Source organism: Monodon monoceros, unplaced genomic scaffold (genome assembly GCF_005190385.1).
Source record: "Monodon monoceros isolate NGI ecotype Baffin Bay Population unplaced genomic scaffold, NGI_Narwhal_1 Super_Scaffold_20, whole genome shotgun sequence".
In the NCBI taxonomy this organism is placed as follows: Eukaryota; Metazoa; Chordata; class Mammalia; order Artiodactyla; family Monodontidae; genus Monodon; species Monodon monoceros.
In genome coordinates, this window is record NW_021703777.1 from 94,062,137 (window position 1) to 94,083,766 (window position 21,630).

General features: G+C 40.7%; 1 protein-coding gene across 1 annotated transcript in view; it reads left to right on the forward strand.

Annotated features, from left to right (window-relative positions):
- The window catches only part of PROM1 (prominin 1), a 93,037-nt gene that overhangs the window by 35,658 nt on the left and 35,749 nt on the right, over positions 1-21,630 (forward strand). Inside the window, exons 3-7 of the mRNA XM_029235618.1 lie at positions 1,339-1,365; positions 3,377-3,582; positions 11,999-12,119; positions 15,578-15,641; positions 16,538-16,627. Of these exons, the coding sequence (XP_029091451.1) occupies positions 1,339-1,365; positions 3,377-3,582; positions 11,999-12,119; positions 15,578-15,641; positions 16,538-16,627 (508 nt within the window). The remainder of the gene's footprint in view (positions 1-1,338; positions 1,366-3,376; positions 3,583-11,998; positions 12,120-15,577; positions 15,642-16,537; positions 16,628-21,630) is intronic.

Consider the following 21,630-nt stretch of genomic DNA (forward strand, 5'->3'; position numbering starts at 1 on the left):
GGGAAGGTGAGAGAGCTGAGGTATCTATACACCAAGACTGAAGAGGCACTTAATCATAATCACGACACGGGGCTTGTTTTAAAGACAGATTCCTGGTCTTACCCAAATCCCCTGACACTTCTCCAGGGGAGGGGCCTGAAGTGAGTGTCTTTAACACACACTGTGAGGGGTTTATGATTGGTGAGGTTGGGAGTAACAAGCCCGTGGGGCCCGGACCCAGGAAGGGAGGCTGGGGTCACTCAAGATGCCCTGTGGGTCCCCAGGGGCATGTTACATGAACTGCCCATCCCAACATTTCAGATGATGCCGTCTTTAAAGGTTATTACCATCACAAACATTGTTCTTCCGCACCTGTGAAAATCTACCAGCTAAGGCAATGGCTTCCAAACTTGGATTTCCTGGACCAGACAATTTGAAAAACGTCATCTGGGGAACACCATGGAGCCACATAATTTTATTTAACCACATGAGGACATTTTAAGTCAACTATAACAACAATAATGACTCTGTCCCTCTTCATACGTATGTCACCTCCCTCTTCCAAAAAGAAGGATAGTCTTATAAATTGAGCAAATGAGGTAAGCACTGTGAAAGGACAAGTGTAGGACTCCATGGCATCATGAAGGAGGGATGTACAGCAAACCCAGACGTTGTTATCAAGACAGACTTCCTGGAGAAAGCAACATCCAAACTCAGACTTGAGTTTCATCGGCGGAATAGTGGTGGGAATAAGGTTCAAGCAAGAGGGAGCCCAAAGTGAGGAAAGGGAGAGAGATCATGATGCTTTCTGGGGACTCGAGTGCTCAAGAAGAATGGGGACGTGAAGACAGAATTAAATAACATAGGACCACGTGGAGGAGTTTGAATTAAACATGGTGGGACTCCATGGAATGCTGTTAAACAAGGGAATGATACCATAAGATTGTCATTTTAAAAAGGACACTTGGAAGTTGGTGCCTTGGGCTCTGGGGTTCTAGGCAGCCACTGATTCTCTGTTTCATGGAGACCATGTGGTTGTGGTTAGAGTGTTAAGCATTTGTAACTTTCCCTCTGCTTCCCCTTGTCCATAACTAATTAGCATACTGATAAAGAGCCTTTCAAGAAATCCAATGTAAATCCAAATGTGAGCCCTAGAGCTTGACTGTACCCAAAACACTGTTTGTCTAATAAATGCTCCTTTTATGGTCTGGTCTTGTGTCATCCTCCCCTCCCTTGATTTCCTCTGTGTGGGATATTAATGGTCTCAGTTGTGGTTAATGACTCCAGTAATGTTTTCTGTTTTCTTGATGCATGCTGCCTCTGCTTGCACAAACTCTGCGACGGCTTTGACTTCCTCAGCCAGAAAATGTAGTCTTGATTCTGAAGGTAAAGTCCTCACTTGTTGTTTCATGTTGCTCTGTCTAAAGCCTGCGAGTGGTGTGACGCTTTTGCCAGAACTTTCTGTTCACTGTCATCTCCACTGTGATGACTTTTAAATTGTTTCCTTTTTGTGTCTGCCATCATCTTCCATCTTCTCTTTCAGCTTTTGTTGTCCACGAAAGAATAGCAACCCATCTGCAAATTTAAACCTTGAGCTTCTCTTCAACACAGTCCACAAAGCACTCCGGAGATCTTGGTATATCAGGAAATAATTTAGGTTCTTGCCAGATCTTGGCCAGATTTTTGGGTTCAGTGTTACAACTTTTTTTTTGGCTGCGCCATGCAACTTGCAGGATCTTAGTTTCCCGACCAGGGATCAAACCCATGCCCCCTGCAGTGGAAGCGTGGAGTCTTAACCACTGGACCACCAGGAAATTCCCAGAAACAATTTCTAAAAATAGTAACAATTTAGAATATTTGCTGAGAGAGATAGCAGAGTAAGTAAGAATTTAGAGTGTCTGGAGCTGGTTTCTCAGTTGGCCAATGATGTGAGTCTTCAAGGGTGGGTTACACACCAGCAAATAACGACTTTTCATGGCTGTGGTGTCCAACTTAGCTTAAGAAGGCTGCATCAAAATTGCAATCACTTTTTTTCTTTTTAGCATTTTAACCTTAATATGGAAGTAGATAATATTCAAGTGCCATGTGCACCTTGCTTAATACTTATAAGCGTTTGCCCACGAGTTAGCTAATACTGATTGAACATTTGCTGTGTGCTGGGCACTTCGCTAGTTGTTTACACATTAACTCATTTAATTATCTGTTCCTCACAATATGCTGATGACATTAATGCTAATGTAACATTTCCTAGTTTAGAGAATTAAAAGCTGCCCCTGCTGGGATTTAAAGCAGGTCCTCTGACTCCAAGTTCACTGCTCTCTCCTAAGACATCACATTTGCTTCAAGGAACAAGGCTTGGGTTTCGTTTTCCTTTGCTCAGCTTGGCTTCAGAATGTATTGTTATCTAGCTGGTCCATTACAAACCATTACAGGTTGCAAACCGCCAACCTGTAATTTTCTGCCATTCTTTTAAAGTGTCTTGCTTTATGGAAATGTAACTGCATACATGAATTGGAATGAGAACGAGTTTTATCATCCTGTTGCATTAATTTTTATTTAGCCTGAAATAAAGCCATCACTGATTATGAAAATAGGTTTAGGTCACTTGATTGTGTCTAGCTATTGTGCTAGTACCTAGGAACCTAGGATCTATCTGAGACTTAGCTAGTGAGCCTGAAAGGGGCACTTAGCAAGTGTCTGCTCCACGCCAGGTACTTTCCATGGCACCTCATCACTAATCGTACATTATCTGCAATGTTCACAAGGTACGTATAAGGTACGTATTTTATTATATGTACCTTATACGTACCTTAAAAGGTACGTATTTTACTCCCAGTACATGGGTGGGGAAACTGAGTGGCCTGTGAGTAACATGTCTGATTTGGAAAGTCTGAGCCTTTTTTTCTAAATTTAGATATATTCCAGATTCTTTCATAACAAAATATGAATTTGTCATTAATCGATCCAATCCAAACTACTTTGAATCCTTAATAACTATTACTAGTTCTATCTTTCTGGTGAAAAACAGCCTTGGTATAGATTATTCATTATGCAAGGACTTCTGCCAAAATTTGTCATGCCATTTAAAAACAAACAAAATACCTTTGGGGTTGAAATGACACCATTTGCAACTTGACCCTGAATTTGGGTATTTTCCTGGAAGTTGAAAGAAGGTAGTAACTGCTTGATCCCATATTCTGATAACTCAGATCTCTGCTTCCTTTGTTTCAAGAAGGATCTTCAAAATGGACACACACACACACACACACACACAGCCCCCTCAAGATTTAACTCATGATGGCAAATAGCTTAAAAAGCATGAAATGTGTACACTGTGGAATGTTCTACGTGTAATTTTATGTTACAGTATGTGCTGTTTCTTTTGTTTGACTTGCAGATTATCTACTATGAAATCGGGATTATTATCTGTGCTGTCCTGGGATTGCTGTTTATTATTCTGATGCCTCTGGTGGGGTTTGTCTTTAGTTTGTGTCGTTGCTGTAACAAGTGTGGTGGAGAAATGCACCAGCGACAGAAGAAAAATGGGGCCGCCCTCAAGAGCTACTTTACACTCTCCCTCTTGGTGATTTGTATATTTATAAGGCAAGTAGCATCTTGGACAACAGCTGATTGTGTTTTAGGTTGATGAGAAATGTCTTGTGTTTTAACTGTTGAGCATGAGTTGGAAACAACAACAAAATACAAAAAACAGAAAAGAGAGAGCAAAAATGCTTGCCCAGCACATCACTATAAGCAGAAATTAGTGCTGTAATTAAGGCTGCTCTAGTTTATGTGATAAGCCAACCCCGTGGTTTTTTTCATTTTGAAACCATCCTGATAAATCTGGGACTGAAGAAAGCATTCACCTCCCAGGACAGCGCCTCCTTCCTCTTAAATAGCTCTCTCGAAACAGGCAGCATGCAGGAAGGCAGAGCAAGTATTTCTAGTTGATTTATACGTCCGAAGGGATCTTTTGCAAGGAAAATTTTTTTTAATTGAAGTATCGTTGATTTACAAAATTATGTATTTGTTTTCAGATTCTTTTCCCTTATAGGTTATGACAAAATACTGAGTATAGTTCCCTGTGCCATACAGATGGGTAGAGTCCCTGAATTGGGGAATTGGAGAATATTGTTGGATGGAGTTAACTTTCTAATTATACGCCCAGTTTTTTTTGTTTTTTATTTTTCTCATTTTTATTAGGAACTTAAAAAACAATCTTTATTTTATTTTTTTATTTTTAAACAGCAGGTTCTTATTAGTTATCTGTTTTACACATATTAGTGTATACATGTCAATCCCAATCTCCCAATTCTAGAGTTGCTGATACGAAACAGTCCCCAGGTGAGATGCAGTGAGAAAAGCAGTTTGTAGACCACGTGTAGAACACAACACCAGTGATTAAAAACAAAAAAGGAGGGGGATGTGAACACTTGGTTATGTTTGCAGAGACCACGTGAAAGGATTGCCGAGACCCTGGCCAGGCGAGTTGCCTCTGAGAAGGAAATTGGTGGCTGTGAAGGGGAGGGAAGCGAACTCGCTGCTTACTGCAACCAGACTTCTTGTTTCTTTTGAATTATCTACCACACTCAAGTATTACTTACTGAATTAAGTACACCAAAAATTAAATTTAGAAAACCAAAAATTCCCTACAAAAAGCAAAAGCCAGTGCACTGCCACTGATTCCAAAGCAGTCAGTTTTTTTGAACAGATATCCTTCTGCTGAAAATAGTGAAACAATAGACCTTAACACAGACGTAGAGAATGGACTTCAGGACACAGGGAGGGGGAAGGGTAAGCTGGGACGGAGTGAGAGAGTGGCATGGACATATATACACTACCAAATGTAAGGTAGATAGCTAGTGGGAAGCAGCCGCATAGCACAGGGAGATCAGCTCGGGGCTTTGTGACCACCTAGAGGGGTGGGATAGGGAGGGTGGGAGGGAGGGAGACGCAAGAGGGAGGGGATATGGGGATATATGTATATGTATAGCTCATTCACTTTGTTATATAGCAGAAACGAACACACCATTGTAAAGCAATTATACTCCAATAAAGATGTTGAAAAAGAAAAAAAAATAGACCTTAACAATATACTTATAAACAGGATCCAAGTGAATGTGTTAGCTAATTTCATGCACCCTTGTTTAACCACCAGGTAGTTTTTGTGGGTGTGTTTCATCTGCAAGACGGGGATGTGGGTTTCTCTGTCTCTCTCTCTCTCCTGTTTCCCTCTGTGTCCCTGTCCTCTCTGTCCATAATTTGAATCTAACTGCTTCTTCACATTGAATTCTGAAAGGCCGCTTAGGATCGGGGCAGTGGTAATTACAGATTTCCCCTGTCTCTCTGCTTTGTGTTTGAAGGATTTTCAGGAATGTACAGACCCTACAGCTGTGGGAGTAGTGACCTCCCCCCAGCCACCAGAAGAATGTCGGTTATAGCCCAAAGACCATTCAGACCCTTGTGCATTTCCTTTAAGCCTGAAACTTACATCCTTCATTCATCCAAAGACTTGGACAGCCGTGTGTCTTCCTTTTTGTATACCCTAGAGATCAAAGATGAGGCTCAGGTGACAAAGTGCCTTTTGAAAATACTTGCCCTTAGGCCTTCTTGTTAGCATGATTATTTATTTAACAAGTTAAGAATTTTCACTTGATACAAATACATATGATGTAACTTCAGGAAAATTCTTTATTGCATCTACTCATTTACCCAAAGAAATGTTCACGTATGTAATAATGGGCTTTCAGTTTTTTTAATGGAACATATGTCCTGTATTGGGTTTCTATTTTAAATTGCACTTTTATTTGCATTACATACAATTATGCAATATACACTTTATAGTTCACCCTGAACTGATTGAATTATTTATATGAGGTTTTAAATGCAAAGATATATAAACATTAAAGCTACAATGTCAGAAGTAAACTTGGCTTTCATTTTATATAAAATGAATGCTAAATATATCTTTTATTCTTGAGAACTCAGACCCATCAAACACATTTAGGTAAGTTTTTTTTCTCCTGAGTATATTTTAGTTTAGAAAATTCTTTAAAAAGAAATCTGTGATTCTATCCTCCTACACAGTCAGCTAAGATATTTTCCCCACCCGAGTAAAACTTACTAATTAATATAACAATTTTAAATTTCAGTACAATTAAACCAAAGTTGATCAACTATTTGAGGCTAAGTGACAAATTTAAACTAATTTGTTTCACATAATACATTGAATTTATATAAGGATTATAAATAGGTCTAAGTAAGAGTAGTATTTGAGATTGTTTTGTTTCCTTTGAATTCAGACTAGAAGTTTAAACTTCTTTGCTTTGAATTTTTTTTAATCTGAATAGCTATTTTGATGTCATCATTTTAGAACACCTACTGGTTTGCAAGTATCTTCAACAGCATGAGTTGAGTAATTGTCTGCACGTAATCAAAACTAGCCAAGAAGATTAAAGACCAGGAGAAAACAGAAATTTCCATATTATGATTAGATAAAAAGGAGAAGAAACTTATGTCCACAAAATCAGAAGATTAGAATAAAATAAGAGGGGAAAGAATGTCCACAAAATTAGAAGGCGGAAAGAGAAAGAAAACGAGCTATTAGCCTCTGCTTCCATCGACCTCAGCAGAGATTGGATACTAGCGATAAATAATCTTTGTATAAGATTTTTAAAAAATTCTTTCAGAAGCCCAGAGCAGTCTACTTGCCTTTTATCAGGCTCAGTTCCTTTTTGTGGCTGAATACTGTTACAATTAAAAAAGAAGTTGGTTTTTAAATTAGTCTTGATTTTTCATCCATCCCATTTTATTAAAATTTTTGAAATCTTTTCTTTTTAATTGAGAAAGGCATAGGTGTTAATGAGAAAGATCCCCTAGTATATGTGGAGTATATGTGGTCATATTCTTTTTCCGTTTGAGCTTTTCCAAAGGCAGCTGCAGAGTGTTTGAATTCCATAGACGTTGACATATGTTTACGTAAGTCTGTTTGACCATCAGCAGAAGATTACATTTCCACGTCTCACTGTGGACTGTTTAAGCAGATGTGTCTTACTCCAGAAAAAGCCAACTTTTCTCTCCTTTCCTTTGCATTTGTCATCACTGCATTTTTCAGAATTTCAGAAAGGTTATAAGCAACAACAAAAAGGAACAGCTGTGCCTTTATTTCTCCAGAATAGAGGTTATTTCTACGTTTCCCAAAAGTCAGCTTTTGCCAATTACTGTGGCGAAACTGAATCCCAGTCCTTTTCAGGAAGGTGGCTATTTTCAAAGTCTTTTTTTGTTGCTGTTGTTGTTGTTGCAATGTGATGTCAATTCCTGGTGTGGAGGCCACAAGCTTCCAGAAAAGAAATTGAGCTAGCATGCCTTGGAAATCATGAGACTTGCTTAATGAGAGAATTAGTTATATAAAATTGAAATCGAAAAATTATCTTTAAAAAGTAAGAGATCAGTTACAGACAGAGCATTTATTTGGCTCTTATTGGCTAATTTCATTGTCAGTAGAAATTGGTAGAAAAAACTGCTACAAATCCTAAATGTTTAGCCATACTCTAAAAACTTTAAGTATTTACTTTTTAAGTAGAGAAAATCAGTCTGTCCATATAAAATACAGAAGTTATAGTGCTAATATGTCATAAAAATAAATTCCTATCTTCTGCTAAAAATTTCAAGAGATTTTGTTGTACTACATAAAATTTTCGGTAGCTTAAAGGCTTTTGTGTCAATGCCAGAGAATTGATAGTCATTTGATTGAAATTTTATTCCCTTTTTGTGTGAGGTGAATTTCCCTCATTGTCATATCCTAATAGTTGACTGGTGTTAAAAAAAAAAACATTAATTTCATGTGATTTTTTTGTGTGCATGCTTAAAGGAACATTGAATAATAAGGAATGTCTAAATCAACAACAACAAAAAGAATAACTTTTAAATTCTCTATTTGTGTTTAACAAAGGGTTTTAAATTTGGGATTACAAATGGAGACCATCAATTGGTTTGTGTAGTATTTAAAATTTTTTTCTTTGATTTGTTGCTAATATTTAAAAATGGGAAAAAAATTTTGAAATGGGAGATTTTACATATGAATCCAGATTCCCAGATTTTTGTGAATAATTGGAAGATCTGGTCTTCTTCCATCATGGTAGCACTTACTGGAACCACAGGGCATCTGCCCGACCCCCATCTTTATCTCCAGCTCCCACAGGTCCATACCAGGCACTTTGCCCTTCATGCTTTCTGCCTGCCTGTGGAGGCATTTGAATTTGCTGTCTTTAATTTAAATATAAAATTTACAATGAGTTATGAGTGTGAAAGTCAGCTTTGAAAGTTGCTAAATTCTATCCCAGAATTCTGTTTAGTACAGTTTTTTAAAAATGATTAATGCTTTCATTTTAATTAGATCTATAACTGAGTAACAGAAATGTGTCCTTTTAAATACGGTGTATTGAAATTCAGCATTGTATTGCAATGCTGTGTTTACTGATTGATGATTTTTGGAGTAACAGCATTTATTCAATAAAGGAACAAAGATAGTTTCTGACTTGGACATTCTGAACATATGGCTAATCTTCTAAATGGATCAGATGAAACAAGCCCAGTCCTTAAATCTGCCTTCACTGATCACCCACCATGGACACGAGACCCTGCATTACCCAAGGTTTACAAAGAAGCAGTTTCCACCTCTTTTTAGGGAAGTTAAACATAGGTGGAAATAAAGGCAAAATAGAGTATGAAGTAAGAAAAACCCATCAGAACTTCAGGGCGAGACCTCTGGGAGTTCAAGGCAAGACGTCCTTCTCCTATCCAGGGGGTTCAGGGAAAGCCACATGGACTTGGACTTGCTGTTTGTTTCCCAAGTTCACTTTGACTTATATGACAAAAATGGGTCTGGAGCATGACGAACGACAAATAATTTGGACATGATGGGGAGAGAGCAAGGGCCCCCAGTGTGAAATCCTCTGGTGGGCAGGTATATTCAGGTGGTGATCCTGACTTGTCATGGTGTAGAATGGTTGAAAATTGGCATGGTACATAAAGGCCCAGGTACATTACTATGACTCAGCTTTTTTTCCCTTCTGTTGACACTACTCCAAAGTCATTATTTTGGGTCGTTTGGCCTTATTTTGCATGAGTGAATCATTTAATAACTATTATTGCTGTGGTGTAATGCCAGCCTCATAAATACCAATGCAGACTTGAGACCGACAAAAACGGATTCTAAGGTGGTCCCTTCAAATGTCAGAGGATATTGTTAATTAGATCTTTTAAAGATTATCATCAACGTGAACCCAAACTTAAAAAAAAATCGAAGACACCTTATGGACATCTAGTACCCCTCTCCTTTGCAGTCTGCGAAGCACTGATCTAATCTAATTTCTAGTTTTTGATGCCAGCTGAAGCTCACAGAGGGAAGGGACATTCTCAAGCTCACACAGTATGAGTTAGTGGCAGTTGTGAGACCAGAACCCAAGTCTCATGTTCCTCCTTTATTGCATATTCCACTGCACCTTGTTTTTTTTTTTTTTTTTTTTTAATTTATTTATTATTCATTTTGGCTGTGTTGGGTCCTCATTGCTGTGCACGGGCTTTCTCTAGTTGTGGCGAGCGGTGTCTACTCTTCCTTGCCGTCTGCGGGCTTCTCACTGCAGTGGCTTCTCTTGTTGTGGAGCACGGGCTCTAGGTGCGCGGGCTTCAGTAGTTGTCTCACGTGGGCTCAGTAGTTGTGGCTCGAGGGCTCTAGAGCACGGTATCAGTAGCTGTGGTGCACAGGTTTAGTTGCTCCGTGGCATGTGGGATCTTCCTGGACCAGGGCTTGAACCTGTGTCCCCTGCATTGGCAGGCGGATTCTTAACCTCTGCACCACCAGGGAAGTCCCCACTGCACCTTGTTAAACATAAGAAATGTTGTTCAACATTGTGTTACAGACTTCGGGGGATTAGTTTGGAAAGGCAATGCACCTGTGTAATATTGCTATGGGAAAATAGGTTTATTTCTCTATCTTTTAAATTTTTTTTATTTTTTTATTGAAGTATAATTGATTTACATTATCATGTTAGTTTCAGGTGTATGGCACAGTGAGATATATATATATTATTTTTCAGATTCTTTTCCCTTATAGGTTATTACAAAATATTGAGTATAGTTCCCTATGCTATACAGTAGCCCCTTGTTGGTTATCTATTTTATATATAGTAGTGTGTATATGTAAATCCCAGCCTTTTAATTTATCCCCCTCCCCCTTCCCCTTTGGTAACCACACGAGCAATGCTCCTTGGAATGACTCATGACAGAAATGGGGCAAATGACTCCCCAATTACCCAAGACTGAGAGGTTTCCTGGGAATGTGGGACTTTTTGTGCAAAAGTGGACAGTTGGCCATCATACCTGTAAATATATGAATGCATCATGCTTAAGATGTTGCTTTTGGTGAAGAAGCAGAAGTATTCACATTCTCCATCAGAACTTTTCCCCAAAAGTTTGCGTATTATTTGCAAAATTTTCTTCTAGAAACATAGTTACACCTTCCATTGGATGGTTACAAACTAACAATTTATTACAAACTAAAAATTTTGTTAACTTCTGGAGGTAACTTCTGTAGGGTGTGTTATGAGTTTATATAGTTTCTTACTGCCATCTAGTGGCTAAATCCAACAGGGCCTTGGTGATTAGCAATCTTAAATGTAACATTTTAATGTTTAAAGGCCTTGACACAAAAACAAACCAGTTGGTCAAATTAATTTGTCAGGGGATTGTTAGTAATTAGTAGACATTAAGAGCTCTTAAAATGATTAAACGTAGACATTTCAGATGGCTCGAAAAATATGGTTGTTGTTTTCATGTAGTGTAGCTTTTCATGTAAGATGCCTCTCATGTGGTGTTTTTATTTATTTATTTATTTATTTTTGGCTGCTTTGGGTCTTCGTTGCTGCACACAGGCTTTCTCTAGTTGTGGCGAGCGGGGGCTACTCTTCGTTGCAGGTGTGCAGGCTTCTCATTGCGGTGGCTTCTCTTGTTGTGGAGCACGGGCTCTAGGAGCGTGGACTTAAGTGGTTGTGGCTCGAGGGCTCTAGAGCACGGTATCAGTAGCTGTGGCCCACGGGCTTAGTTGCTCCGCAGCATGTGGGATCTTCCCGGACCAGGGCTCGAACCTGTGTCCCCTGCATTGGCAGGCGGATTCTTAACCACTGCGCCACCAGGGAAGCCCTCATGTAGTGTTTTTGAAACTCTTTATTGAAGTGCATTTTATATGGAGAAAAGCATTCCTATCATAAGCATGTATGTGCGAATTTCTATGAAGTGAACACACTAACTACACCATTACCACCCCTCCCCCGAATATAACCACTGACTTTTAGCACCGTCATTTTGTTTGATTTTGTACTTCACATAAAGTGGAAGGAGACGGTGTATACTCTATGGCTTGCAGCTTATATAGTATTTTAATGCTAAAGTAATTCACATTTCCTTTCAACCTGGACAATGCAGTAGGTAACAGAGACAATTAGATTAACCAAAAACATTAGAAAGCCCAAACCATTCTTATCATTTTAGTATTTTTCCTGACAGTCTTCTTGAGGGGAACAGAGGTATGCACGTATGTGTGTGTGTGTGTGTGTATGTGTGTGTGTGTGTGTGTGTGTGCGTGCCCTGCATGGAGAGTGTATACCTACATTCGCATCTGTACAGAAGTGGGACTGTATTCCACGCCCTGTCTTATAACCTTTGTTAACTTCTATTTCCTGAACACTGTTCCATTTATAAGACTCATATTTAACTGAGCAACGTGTCTTGAATGGATATGTGTCTTCCCTGAGAGGACTGAGTCTTGTTCTGTGGCCCACATTTGGTGGTGCGTGGATTTTGCGATGGAGGCAGGAAGCCTGTAGCAGTGGAGGGGCTGGGCTTGGGGAGCAGGGGTTCTCTGCACAGGAAGACCTTCCACCTTCTCCCGGCTGTGGGCTGCTCTGCACCTGGCCACGGCCATGGCTCCCACAGTAAATGCTCTCCTTTCCTTTTCCTGCAGCATTGGTATCATCTATGGTTTTGTGGCGAACCAACACATAAGGACTCACATTGAAAAGACTCGGAAATTGTCAGAAAGTAATTTCAACGACTTGAGAACCCTCCTGAATGCAACTCCAGGGGTAAGGACCACAATCTATATCCCATGATGCTTTGTGTTTGAGGCCTTTGGGAGTTCCTGTATATATTTGGAATCTTATTTGGACCTTCTGGAAACCCTATAATCATTGTAGACAGGTGTTGTCTTTTAATTTTAAAGATAAAGGAATAAAGGCCTAGCAAGTGATTTTCAAAAGAGTACAAAGCATAATTTCAGAATTGGTGCTTTTATTTTATTTCATTTTACTTTATTTCTTTTATTAAGGTATACCATATAATTATATTACTTATTATAAAAGTGCTTAACCATTTTAAAGGTTTCATGACTTTTTCAATTTTATTTATTTATTTTTGGCTGTGTTGGTCTTTGTTGCTGCACGCGGGCTTTCTCTAGTTGGACCAGGGCTCGAACCTGTGCCCCCTGAATTGGCAGGCGGATTCATAACCGCTGCGCCACCAGGGAAGCCCTCTGCTGAGAGGTTTTTAAAAAAGATGTTCTGAATAGGCAAAGCATCAATGTGCTTCTGGGATACAGAAAAAAGGTACCCTCAGGTCACCCTGTCCCCAGAGACAACTTCTGTGCATGTGTGTGTGTCTCTCCTTCCCAAGGAATTTTACACATCTATACAGATATTAGCAAATAAGTGTTTATAAAACAGAAAGGTTTCATTACCAGAGTAACTTCAAGCAAACGATGGGGAGTTAATGATATTGTGAAAAAGAAAGGACAGTGGCACCAAAGATTTTTCTTTTTAAAAAAAGTCATGGGGCTTCCCTGGTGGCACAGTGGTTAAGAATCTTCCTGCCAATGCAGGGAACACGGGTTCGAGCCCTGGTCTGGGAAGATCCCACATGCCGCAGAGCGACTAAGCCCATGCGCCACAACTTATGAGCCTGCCCTCTAGAGCCCATGAGTCACAGCACTGAAGCCCGCAGGCCTAGAGCCCATGCTCTGCAACAAGAGAAGCCTCCGCAATGAGAAGCCCGTGCACCTCAACAAAGAGTAGCCCTCGCTCGCTGCAGCTAGAGAAAGCCCGCACGCAGCAACGAAGACCCAACGCAGCCAAAAATTAAATAAATAAATAAATAAAAACCTCTCAGCAGAAACCGTCAAACATATTATGCTGAGCCAACATGCGGAGAGAAGGATGCTATCCTATTAGATTCACTAATAAGAGCCTGCCAGAATCCATGGGCTTCCTTACACAGGGATGTGTTCTTACAGGTTTAATATGCTCTAAAAAAATGCCAACACATTAAATATGGTACTGGTTTTTTAATATGTGGTTGGAACTAAAAATGCAAAGAGTGCAGGAATTTTTAATATTGAGATTATAGAAGCTAACTTTATTCAGCTTTATAGCCTGTGCAGAGAGGGAAATGCTTCATTTCCCCAGTTTGTGAGTAAAATTCATAATATTTTTTACCTATCCTTCTAAAGATGCCAAAGTAAAATCTGTTTTCCTAAAAAGTTGGCAAAGTTAAACACATAGCAATCATGGCTGGTGAACTTTGGGATTGCTTTCATAATCTTGGAAAGAGACTAAAGTGTTATGGCTTTGGGGGAAACTTATGTAGTTCAAAATATATGAAAGAGCTCTAACAAATCTATAAAAAATTGGGCAGAGAATGTCAATAATTGATTTACGAGGAAATATAACTGGTCCCAAACATCATAAAATTATTTTTAATACATCTTTATTGGAGTATAATTGCTTCACAATGCTGTGTTAGTTTCTGTTGTACGACAAAGTAAATCAGCCATATGCATACATATATCCCCATATCCCCTCCCTCTTGAGCCTCCCTCCCACCCTCCCTATCCCACCCCTCTACGTCGTCACAAAGCACAGAGCTGATCTCCCTGTGCTATGCAGCTGCTTCCCACTAGGTAACTATTTTACATTCAGTAGTGTATATATGTCGATACTACTCTCACTTTGCCCCAGCTTACCCCTCCCCACCGTGTCCTCAAGTCCATTCGCTGTGTCTGTGTCTTTATTCCGGCTCTGCCACTAGGTTCGTCAGTACCTTTTTTTTTTTTTTTAGATTCCATATATATGTGTTAGCATACAGTATTTGTTTTTCTCTTTCTGACTTATTTCACTCTGTATGACAGGCTCTAGGTCCATCCACCTCACTACAAATAACTCAATTTCATTTCTTTTTATGGCTGAGTAATATTCCATTGTATATATGTGCCACATCTTCTTTATCCATTCATCTGTCAGTGGACACTTAGGTTGCTTCCATGTCCTGGCGATTGTAAATAGAGCGGCAGTGAACATTGTGGTGCATGACCCTTTTTGAACTATGGTTTTCTCAGGATATATGCCCAGTAGTGGGATTGCTGGGTCATATGGTAGTTCTATTTTTAGTTTTTTAAGGAACCTCCATACTGTTCTCCATAGTGGCCGTATCAATTTACATTCCCGCCAACAGTGCAAGAGTGTTCCCTTTTCTCCATACCCTCTCCAGTGTTTATTGTTTGTAGACTTTTTGATGATGACCATTGTGAGCGGTGTGAGGTGATACCTCATTGTGGTTCTGATTTGCATTTCTCTAATGATTAGTGGTGATGAGCATCTTTTCATGTGTCTCTTGGCCATCCGTATGTCTTCTTTGGTGAAATGTCTACTTAGGTCTTCTGCCCATTTTTTAATAGGGTTGTTTGTTTTTTTGATATTGAGCTCCATGAGCTCTTTGTATATTTTGGAGATTAATCCTTTGTCCGTTGTTTCATTTGCAAGTTAACCTTACTCTAGTAATTGGAGAAATGAACAATTAAATAATAATGCACATTTTCACTAAGAAGATGGGCAATAGTTATTTTATTTAAAAGTGGTAACATCCAGGGTTGCAGAGGGTGTGGGGAAGCAGACCCACAAAGACACGGTAGGCAGAAGGGTGAGTGGCCCCAGCAGAGGTCAGTAATAGCTGCTAAGATTAAAATGATTCTAGGGTGGTAGATTTCACACGACCTCAAATTCTCTGCAGTTCCTCCTTTCAAGAGGTGGATCTGTTTTCCATCCCCTCAAATCTTGGATGTGTCTGTGACCTGCTTTGACCAAACGAATGAAGTAGACGTGACCTTGTGCTAGTTTTGACCTTAGGCTTCCAAAGGCCTTGCAGTGTCTACTCTTGTCCTCTTGCTAGCGGGACCACTACGTGAAAACACCCAGCCTGGCCACTTGGGAGGAGAGACCACATAGAGAGAGGGATCCATTTGTCCCCAGGCAAGCCAGCGCCAACCAGGAGATCGGCATAGCCAATCCACAGAATCATGAGAAATAAGAAATCATATTTCTTAAGCCAATAAGAAGTCTGAGCATCCCCAAAATAGAAATATCTCTAAGAACCTGCTTTCTTTTTTTAAAAAAACTCTGATTCAGGATAATTTTCATATGTTAAATCTCTTTTTATTGTGGCTTGGGAAACCTCCAGAAGAAGAGGTTTCAAGTAATCTTTTTTTTTTTTTTAGCAAATTGACTATGTACTGGAACAGTATACCACCACGAAGGCAAGGGCATTCTCAGATCTGGACAGTGAGTAAAATTTAACGTTGCCTCAAATGTGTTTGTTTTGGCTAGAAGATGCTATGGCCATCTCCCATAAAACATGGACTAAGAAATGTAGTATGCTGTTTCTGCAATTTCTGTGTGAACAAAGGGGAAAAACAGAACAGTAATTCCCTAGCATTACTGAAACGTGTAGTTTGTTACTCAGCCATTAAAGCCTAGCATTTTTTATAAAAATGCTTCTGCTTTCCTGCAGTCACAGGCACCTGTTCTTCACTCTCCACGCGAGAGAAGAATTGGGTCTCTGTCCGATCTGCTGTTAAAGACAGATATGGGCCCCCCGGAGAAGCCAGTGGCTTCAGGAATTAGAGGGGTGGGCGGAGCTGGTCCCCACGTGTTCAGTGGTTAGCAACCATGGGCTGTTTTGCCCTCAAGACGACATCTGGCAACATCTGGAGGCATTTTCGGTGTCCCGGTTGGGTCGCATCCATTGGCAGAGGCCAGGGATGTGGCTAAAAACCCTGCAACGCACAGGGCAGGTCCCACAGGAAAGACCGATCCGGCCCCCGACGTCGATAGAGCCCGGGTTCAGAAACCCTGGTCCAGCTGGAGAGGTTAGGGACACCTGCAGCCGTGAATCAAGGTGATAAGGTGAATCTATTCCTAGTACAAAGAAACACCGAGTCTGCGGTGGTTAAGTTTTCACGGGGGGGTGCAGCTGGTGTGAGGGCTTGGAAGTGTGCCAAGAAGTCTCCGCACGAGAGTCCACAGCCAAACGGGGGGTCTGGAGTGAAAAGTGGGATTTCGCGTCGGGAGAGACTAAACCAGGCAACGAAATCGGCATCGGGAAGAGACTGAGAGGTAAGAGGAGAATAAAGAAAGAGACCCCACCCTCACTGTCCCTTATGCTTCTTGGAATTTAGATATTAAGTTGTTGCTGGGAGGCGGAATTTTCGAACAGCTCAAACCTAGAGTGGTCCCTGTGCTGGATGACATCAAGGCCATGGCAGAAGGTAAGCACTGTGGCAGCAGGACCAAGACAGCCTCCACCCGGAAGGCTCAGCCTCCCAGGCTCCCTCGCCCTTTTCTCGTTTTCCCTGAGGGTCAGCTAGGGCAGAGCCACAGTCCGTCCTTCCTTCCTCCCTCCTTCCCTTTCTCCCTTCCCTCCTTCCTTTTTCCCTTCTCTCCTCCCTCCCTCCCTCCCTCCCTCCCTCCCTCCCTCCCTCCCTTTCTTTCCTTCCTTCCTTCCACACCTGGCCCCTGCCTATCTTTCCAGTCTCTTCCACCAGCACCTCACTTTCCATTCTAGCCGTGAATCTCAGTGTTCATTCTGATGTAAGTCCCCAAAGGTGTCATTCTTCCCCAGACCCTGTACTGCACAGGCTTCCTCTGCCTGAAATGCCACAGAACCTTCTTCATCTAACGTACCTATTAGAAAATTGTGTTCCTAGGATGTGTATTTAGCTTTGACAGAGACTGAAGTTTAAAACAGCAAGGCTTGTCTTTAGAATGAGTCTTACCCCTATGGTTGAATCACAGTCAATCACAGCAGAGGTTCAGTGGTACCTGAATAAAGGAAAATAGATGGAAGAAAAAAGAAAACAAACAAAAACATAAGTTTTCTTGCTTTTGTCCTTACTGGGATACTGTTAGTGTACAACAGTTGTCCAAAGTTCACAACAAATAACACTTAAACTCAATTGAAATAAATCTTCAGCCAGTGGTTAATTTTGTTTCTATCCATTAGCCGTATTTTGGACGGAAGGAGATGGGTTGGGGAGGGGTCCTTCCTTCCTTCCTTCCCCTCATGGTGAGGAAATGAGGCCTCCTGCCACCCGTGTTATTGACCGAGGAAGCTGATGGTCCAGCCCCAGTCAGTCCTCAGACGAACGCAGCCCCTGCTGCCAGCTTCACTGCAACCTCGGGAGAGATCCTGAGCTCAGCCACTCAGCTAAGCCAATCCCAGATTTCTGACCCTCACATACTGTGTGAGATAATAAACCTTTGTAGTTTTAAGCTGCTGACTTTTGGAATAGTATCTCCTGCAGCAATAGATAACTAATACGGTGCTCAATCCGCAGTGACAGCTATTTTCCTAAACCATCAATTTTCTATCCAGCCTTCAACACATGGAGGAGAACTAAAAGCTTCTGATTTCCTAGTCAATATACTGTGCTATTTGTGACTCATCAGAATATAATACTCCTTGATTTTAAGGCAGTATATATTGTATAGACCTTTGGATTAATTAATGTCTTTTTTGGGGAAAAGAGGAAAGTACCACATTAAATGCAAAATTGATTGCATGCTCATTTCACTAAAGTTAAAATGTAAAAAAGAAAGCAGAAGGAGGCAGTAAATCAGGGAAATACGGTAATCTTTAAAAACTGAAAGATGGCCCACTATGGAAACAAAAAATAATGAGTGAGAGAAAAAATGCACAAAAATGGTAACACAATGGACTAATAAGGGGCATTGTTTTAGATAAAGAGCTCAGTGTCCAAGGAGTGTAACCTCTTATTCCTGTTAATTAGTACATTTTCTTACAACTGAGCGTTACATTTCTTTCCTCCAATAGCCCCATTTACGACACGAAATGAACTCTTTGTCATCATGGCCGACAGATGGCCCCCAAACCGTGTGTTATTGTCCTTTATTGAAAATTAAATGGCATTAGTCATAAAATGACACCCTACATAAGTAGGGTGTCAGGTTGAAATATCAAAATACTAAAAAAGTGAATTTGCAATGGAGCACCACGTGCTTGTTTATTAAGCCCGTTAACTAATAGTATATAGTGGAGGTTCTGATAACTACCGTAGTTTCAAAGTAGTGATGAACAGACACAATACTGCCAATATCAGCAAACACTGAATATTAAATGAAAATATTTCTGATTTCTTCAGTGACAGAGGCACTGACAGAGATTCACTGTCTACTTTCATAAGAGAATCAAAGGCTAAAGTGTAACTGGAGGGGCTAGTGGAAATGAAGATGTGGGTTTGGTTTGGTTTGGGTTTTTTTTCTTCCAAGTTCACAAATCCCTTTGAGTCTGTGCACAGACCCCAGTTTAAGAACCGCCGATTTCACCTCAAATAGTTCAGGTTTGTCCAGGTTACTGATTATATCAGAAACAAGGAGCTCCAGGTTGTCCTAGAGTTGAATGAACAGTCTTCAGTGATTACTTTGTCACTTGCTGTTTGAGCATTTCTGCCACAGGAATGAAGATGAAGCCCAGACTTTTTCCCCAGAGAAGTTTCCTTCCATAGCTGCCCACCTTCTCTCCCCCTCACCCCCCCACTTCGCCCAGCCCTGTGTCTTAGCAAGAAATATCACTTAATTGGCCAGAACAAAACTAGGAGGAGAGGTGGACACCTTGGTGGCTCCTCATTGCTTCACCTTGAGACTTAATCACTCATGTCTAATAGCCACGCAAAACCTTCCCTCTCCACTGCCCTTGACATTCCTCTTGCTAATGATCCTCTGGGTCCCCTCATTATGACTTCAAGTGTTTACACTTCACTGATGGATTAATCATCATTTGGGCTGACCCTCTGACCTTTTACAATCAAATCTCTCCTGTCATCTCTCTTACTCTCTTATAAACATCTTTCGAGTAATCATGTTTCATTTACCTGATTCATACAGACAAATCTCTATGCGGTTTTCAACTAAGTGGACTGTTGTCTCATGCAACTGAAACTAGCTTCAGGTGAGGCTTGATCTAGTGGTGAGATTCTTTCCATCTAGCTGTTCTCTACAGTGTCTGTCTGCATCGTTCTAATGCAAACTCCCCTTGCAGTGCTACATAGGGGAAATGGGTTGCCTGGGGGCAGTCAAGGCCCACTCCTTAAGCTGAGGGTGGGACCCATGTTACCCAAACTCTGCTGCACCATAGGGCAGGGGTGACATGGCTTCTGAGATGCCAGCCAACCAAGTCCAACAAAGCAAGTGATTGTAGAATTGATCAGCCATGAAGTAAAATTTAGAAAGCTATTGAGTGTTGAGGCCCTGCCCTGTGGCAATGCTATATAGCAGGTACTTTTCCTGCGCCATGTCAGTCAGTGCTCACAGCAGCTCTGTGGGGTGAGTACGGTTACCTCCATTTTACCAACTCAAGAGAGTGAGGCTCAGAGTTCATGTAACTTGTCCCAGATGAGGTAGCTGGGAAGTGGCGGAGTTGGGATCCAGACCCTGGTCTGATTATAAGGCTTGTGCTGCCTGGACCGTTCCAGATGGTATTTGGGTACATTTGGGAGTGTTAAGGTATAGGGTGCTTCTGGGCCATCCACAGCAAACACAGCACAGTGTAACTTTGAAAGAACAGTTGGGAATCTGGAGTTCAAGAGCTGGTGTGACCACAGGATGATGCCAGGCATCTCTGCACCCCAGATCCCTCTCAAGTCAGTGCATTGGAGTAGTGGTTGGCCAAGATCCCTTCCAGCTCCCAAATTATGTGAAGACAAATGCCGTGCAAAATGGTGCAGCGTGGTTGGCATGTACCTTTATTTTTTGCCTCATGGTTTGCCCAGTTTTTAATGTTTGCATTACAATTCTAGCTGGATTAAAGTCGATTAAAACATTTTTTTTTCTTTTCAGAGCTTCCTGTATTATTGAAGTGTTATTTATATATATATATATATATATATATATATATATATATATATATATATATGGGTTTTTTTTTAAAGCCAGCCTGAATAAGTTAAACTTTAGCCTCTGATGTTGCCAGAGCTTCTTAAAATGTACTCAATAAACTGCTTTGGCAAGTTTTTTGCTAAAAATCCTTTGCAACCTTATGTGTCTGGTGGCCTTTGGAGAAAGCAGAAATATGCAAATGGATTTGTGCAAATCATATTTGAGCTGCAGGCTAGGACCTATAAAGGAAATGTTCTATGAACTAGTAAAATGTTAATTAGCTAAAATTGAGAATCTAAAATATCTTTCCACTGGCTCCAGATACATAATATATGTGATCTTGGTAGGCTTGGAATGACCCCCAGAGTTATAACCCAGTAGACATTTTAAAAAAATGCTTTGAAGCCTTTGGAAAATAAAAAAATTTATTACTTCTGAGTCCTCCTTGGGACATGACAGCATAGCACCCATAACCTAGAATGTCTGTACACAGTGCCTAAATGGACACATGTTTTCTGGGCCATCAACTCGTTTTATCATCCATCATTCTTTGTTGTTGCTGTTGTTTGTTTGTTTCTTGCCTTAAAATAACTCATCTTGAAGTCAAAGTGGAAAAGGCAATGAGAGGTAAACCACAGAACATTCAAATGTGAGGTGTGTGATGTGAGTTATATTTTGCAGTGCTCTTTTGCGTTCTGTTGTGTTTCTAGTTGCAGCTGTGTTCTTTGATTCTTGTTTCCCTGTGGCAGATACTTATTGAGCCTCTAATATGAGCTGGGTACTAGCTCCATGCTTTGCTGATAATCCTGGGAGGTAGGTGGAAAAGATGAGAAACTGAGGTCCAGAGTGACTCTTCGATAAAATCTTTGTTATTATTATTATAATTATTATTATCTCAAATACTGTTCAGATAGTAGTTCTTCTGCTGCCTTGCTATAGCACCTTTGGCAAACTCTTTCACCTCTCAGGACCTCAGTTTACTCATCTGTAAATTAGGAGGCTGGTTGGGTCATTTCCTGGTTACTAGGGGAATCTGTGATTCTAGGCTGTGCCTTAGAAGGTTTGCTCTTAGGAGATGGCATTGCCCATATCATCCAAGATGGCTCCCCAACCTAGTTTTGATGATTTACTGAGACCTGGGGAGGCTTCCAGGATTGGACTGTATGACCCTTCATCCCCAGTTCTATCAGCTTATCTGAATAGAAAATCTTGGAGTCTGCTTCAAACAATCTTTTCTCTTGAATTTTGGTCCGGTCCTGGAAGGTAGTAGAAGAACTGGGGTGAGCCCTCATAATACTTTCAGCAAGAGACTACGACAGGAAAGCATTGAAGTGTGTGTGTGTGTGTGTGTGTGTGTGTGTGTGTGTGTGTGTGTGTG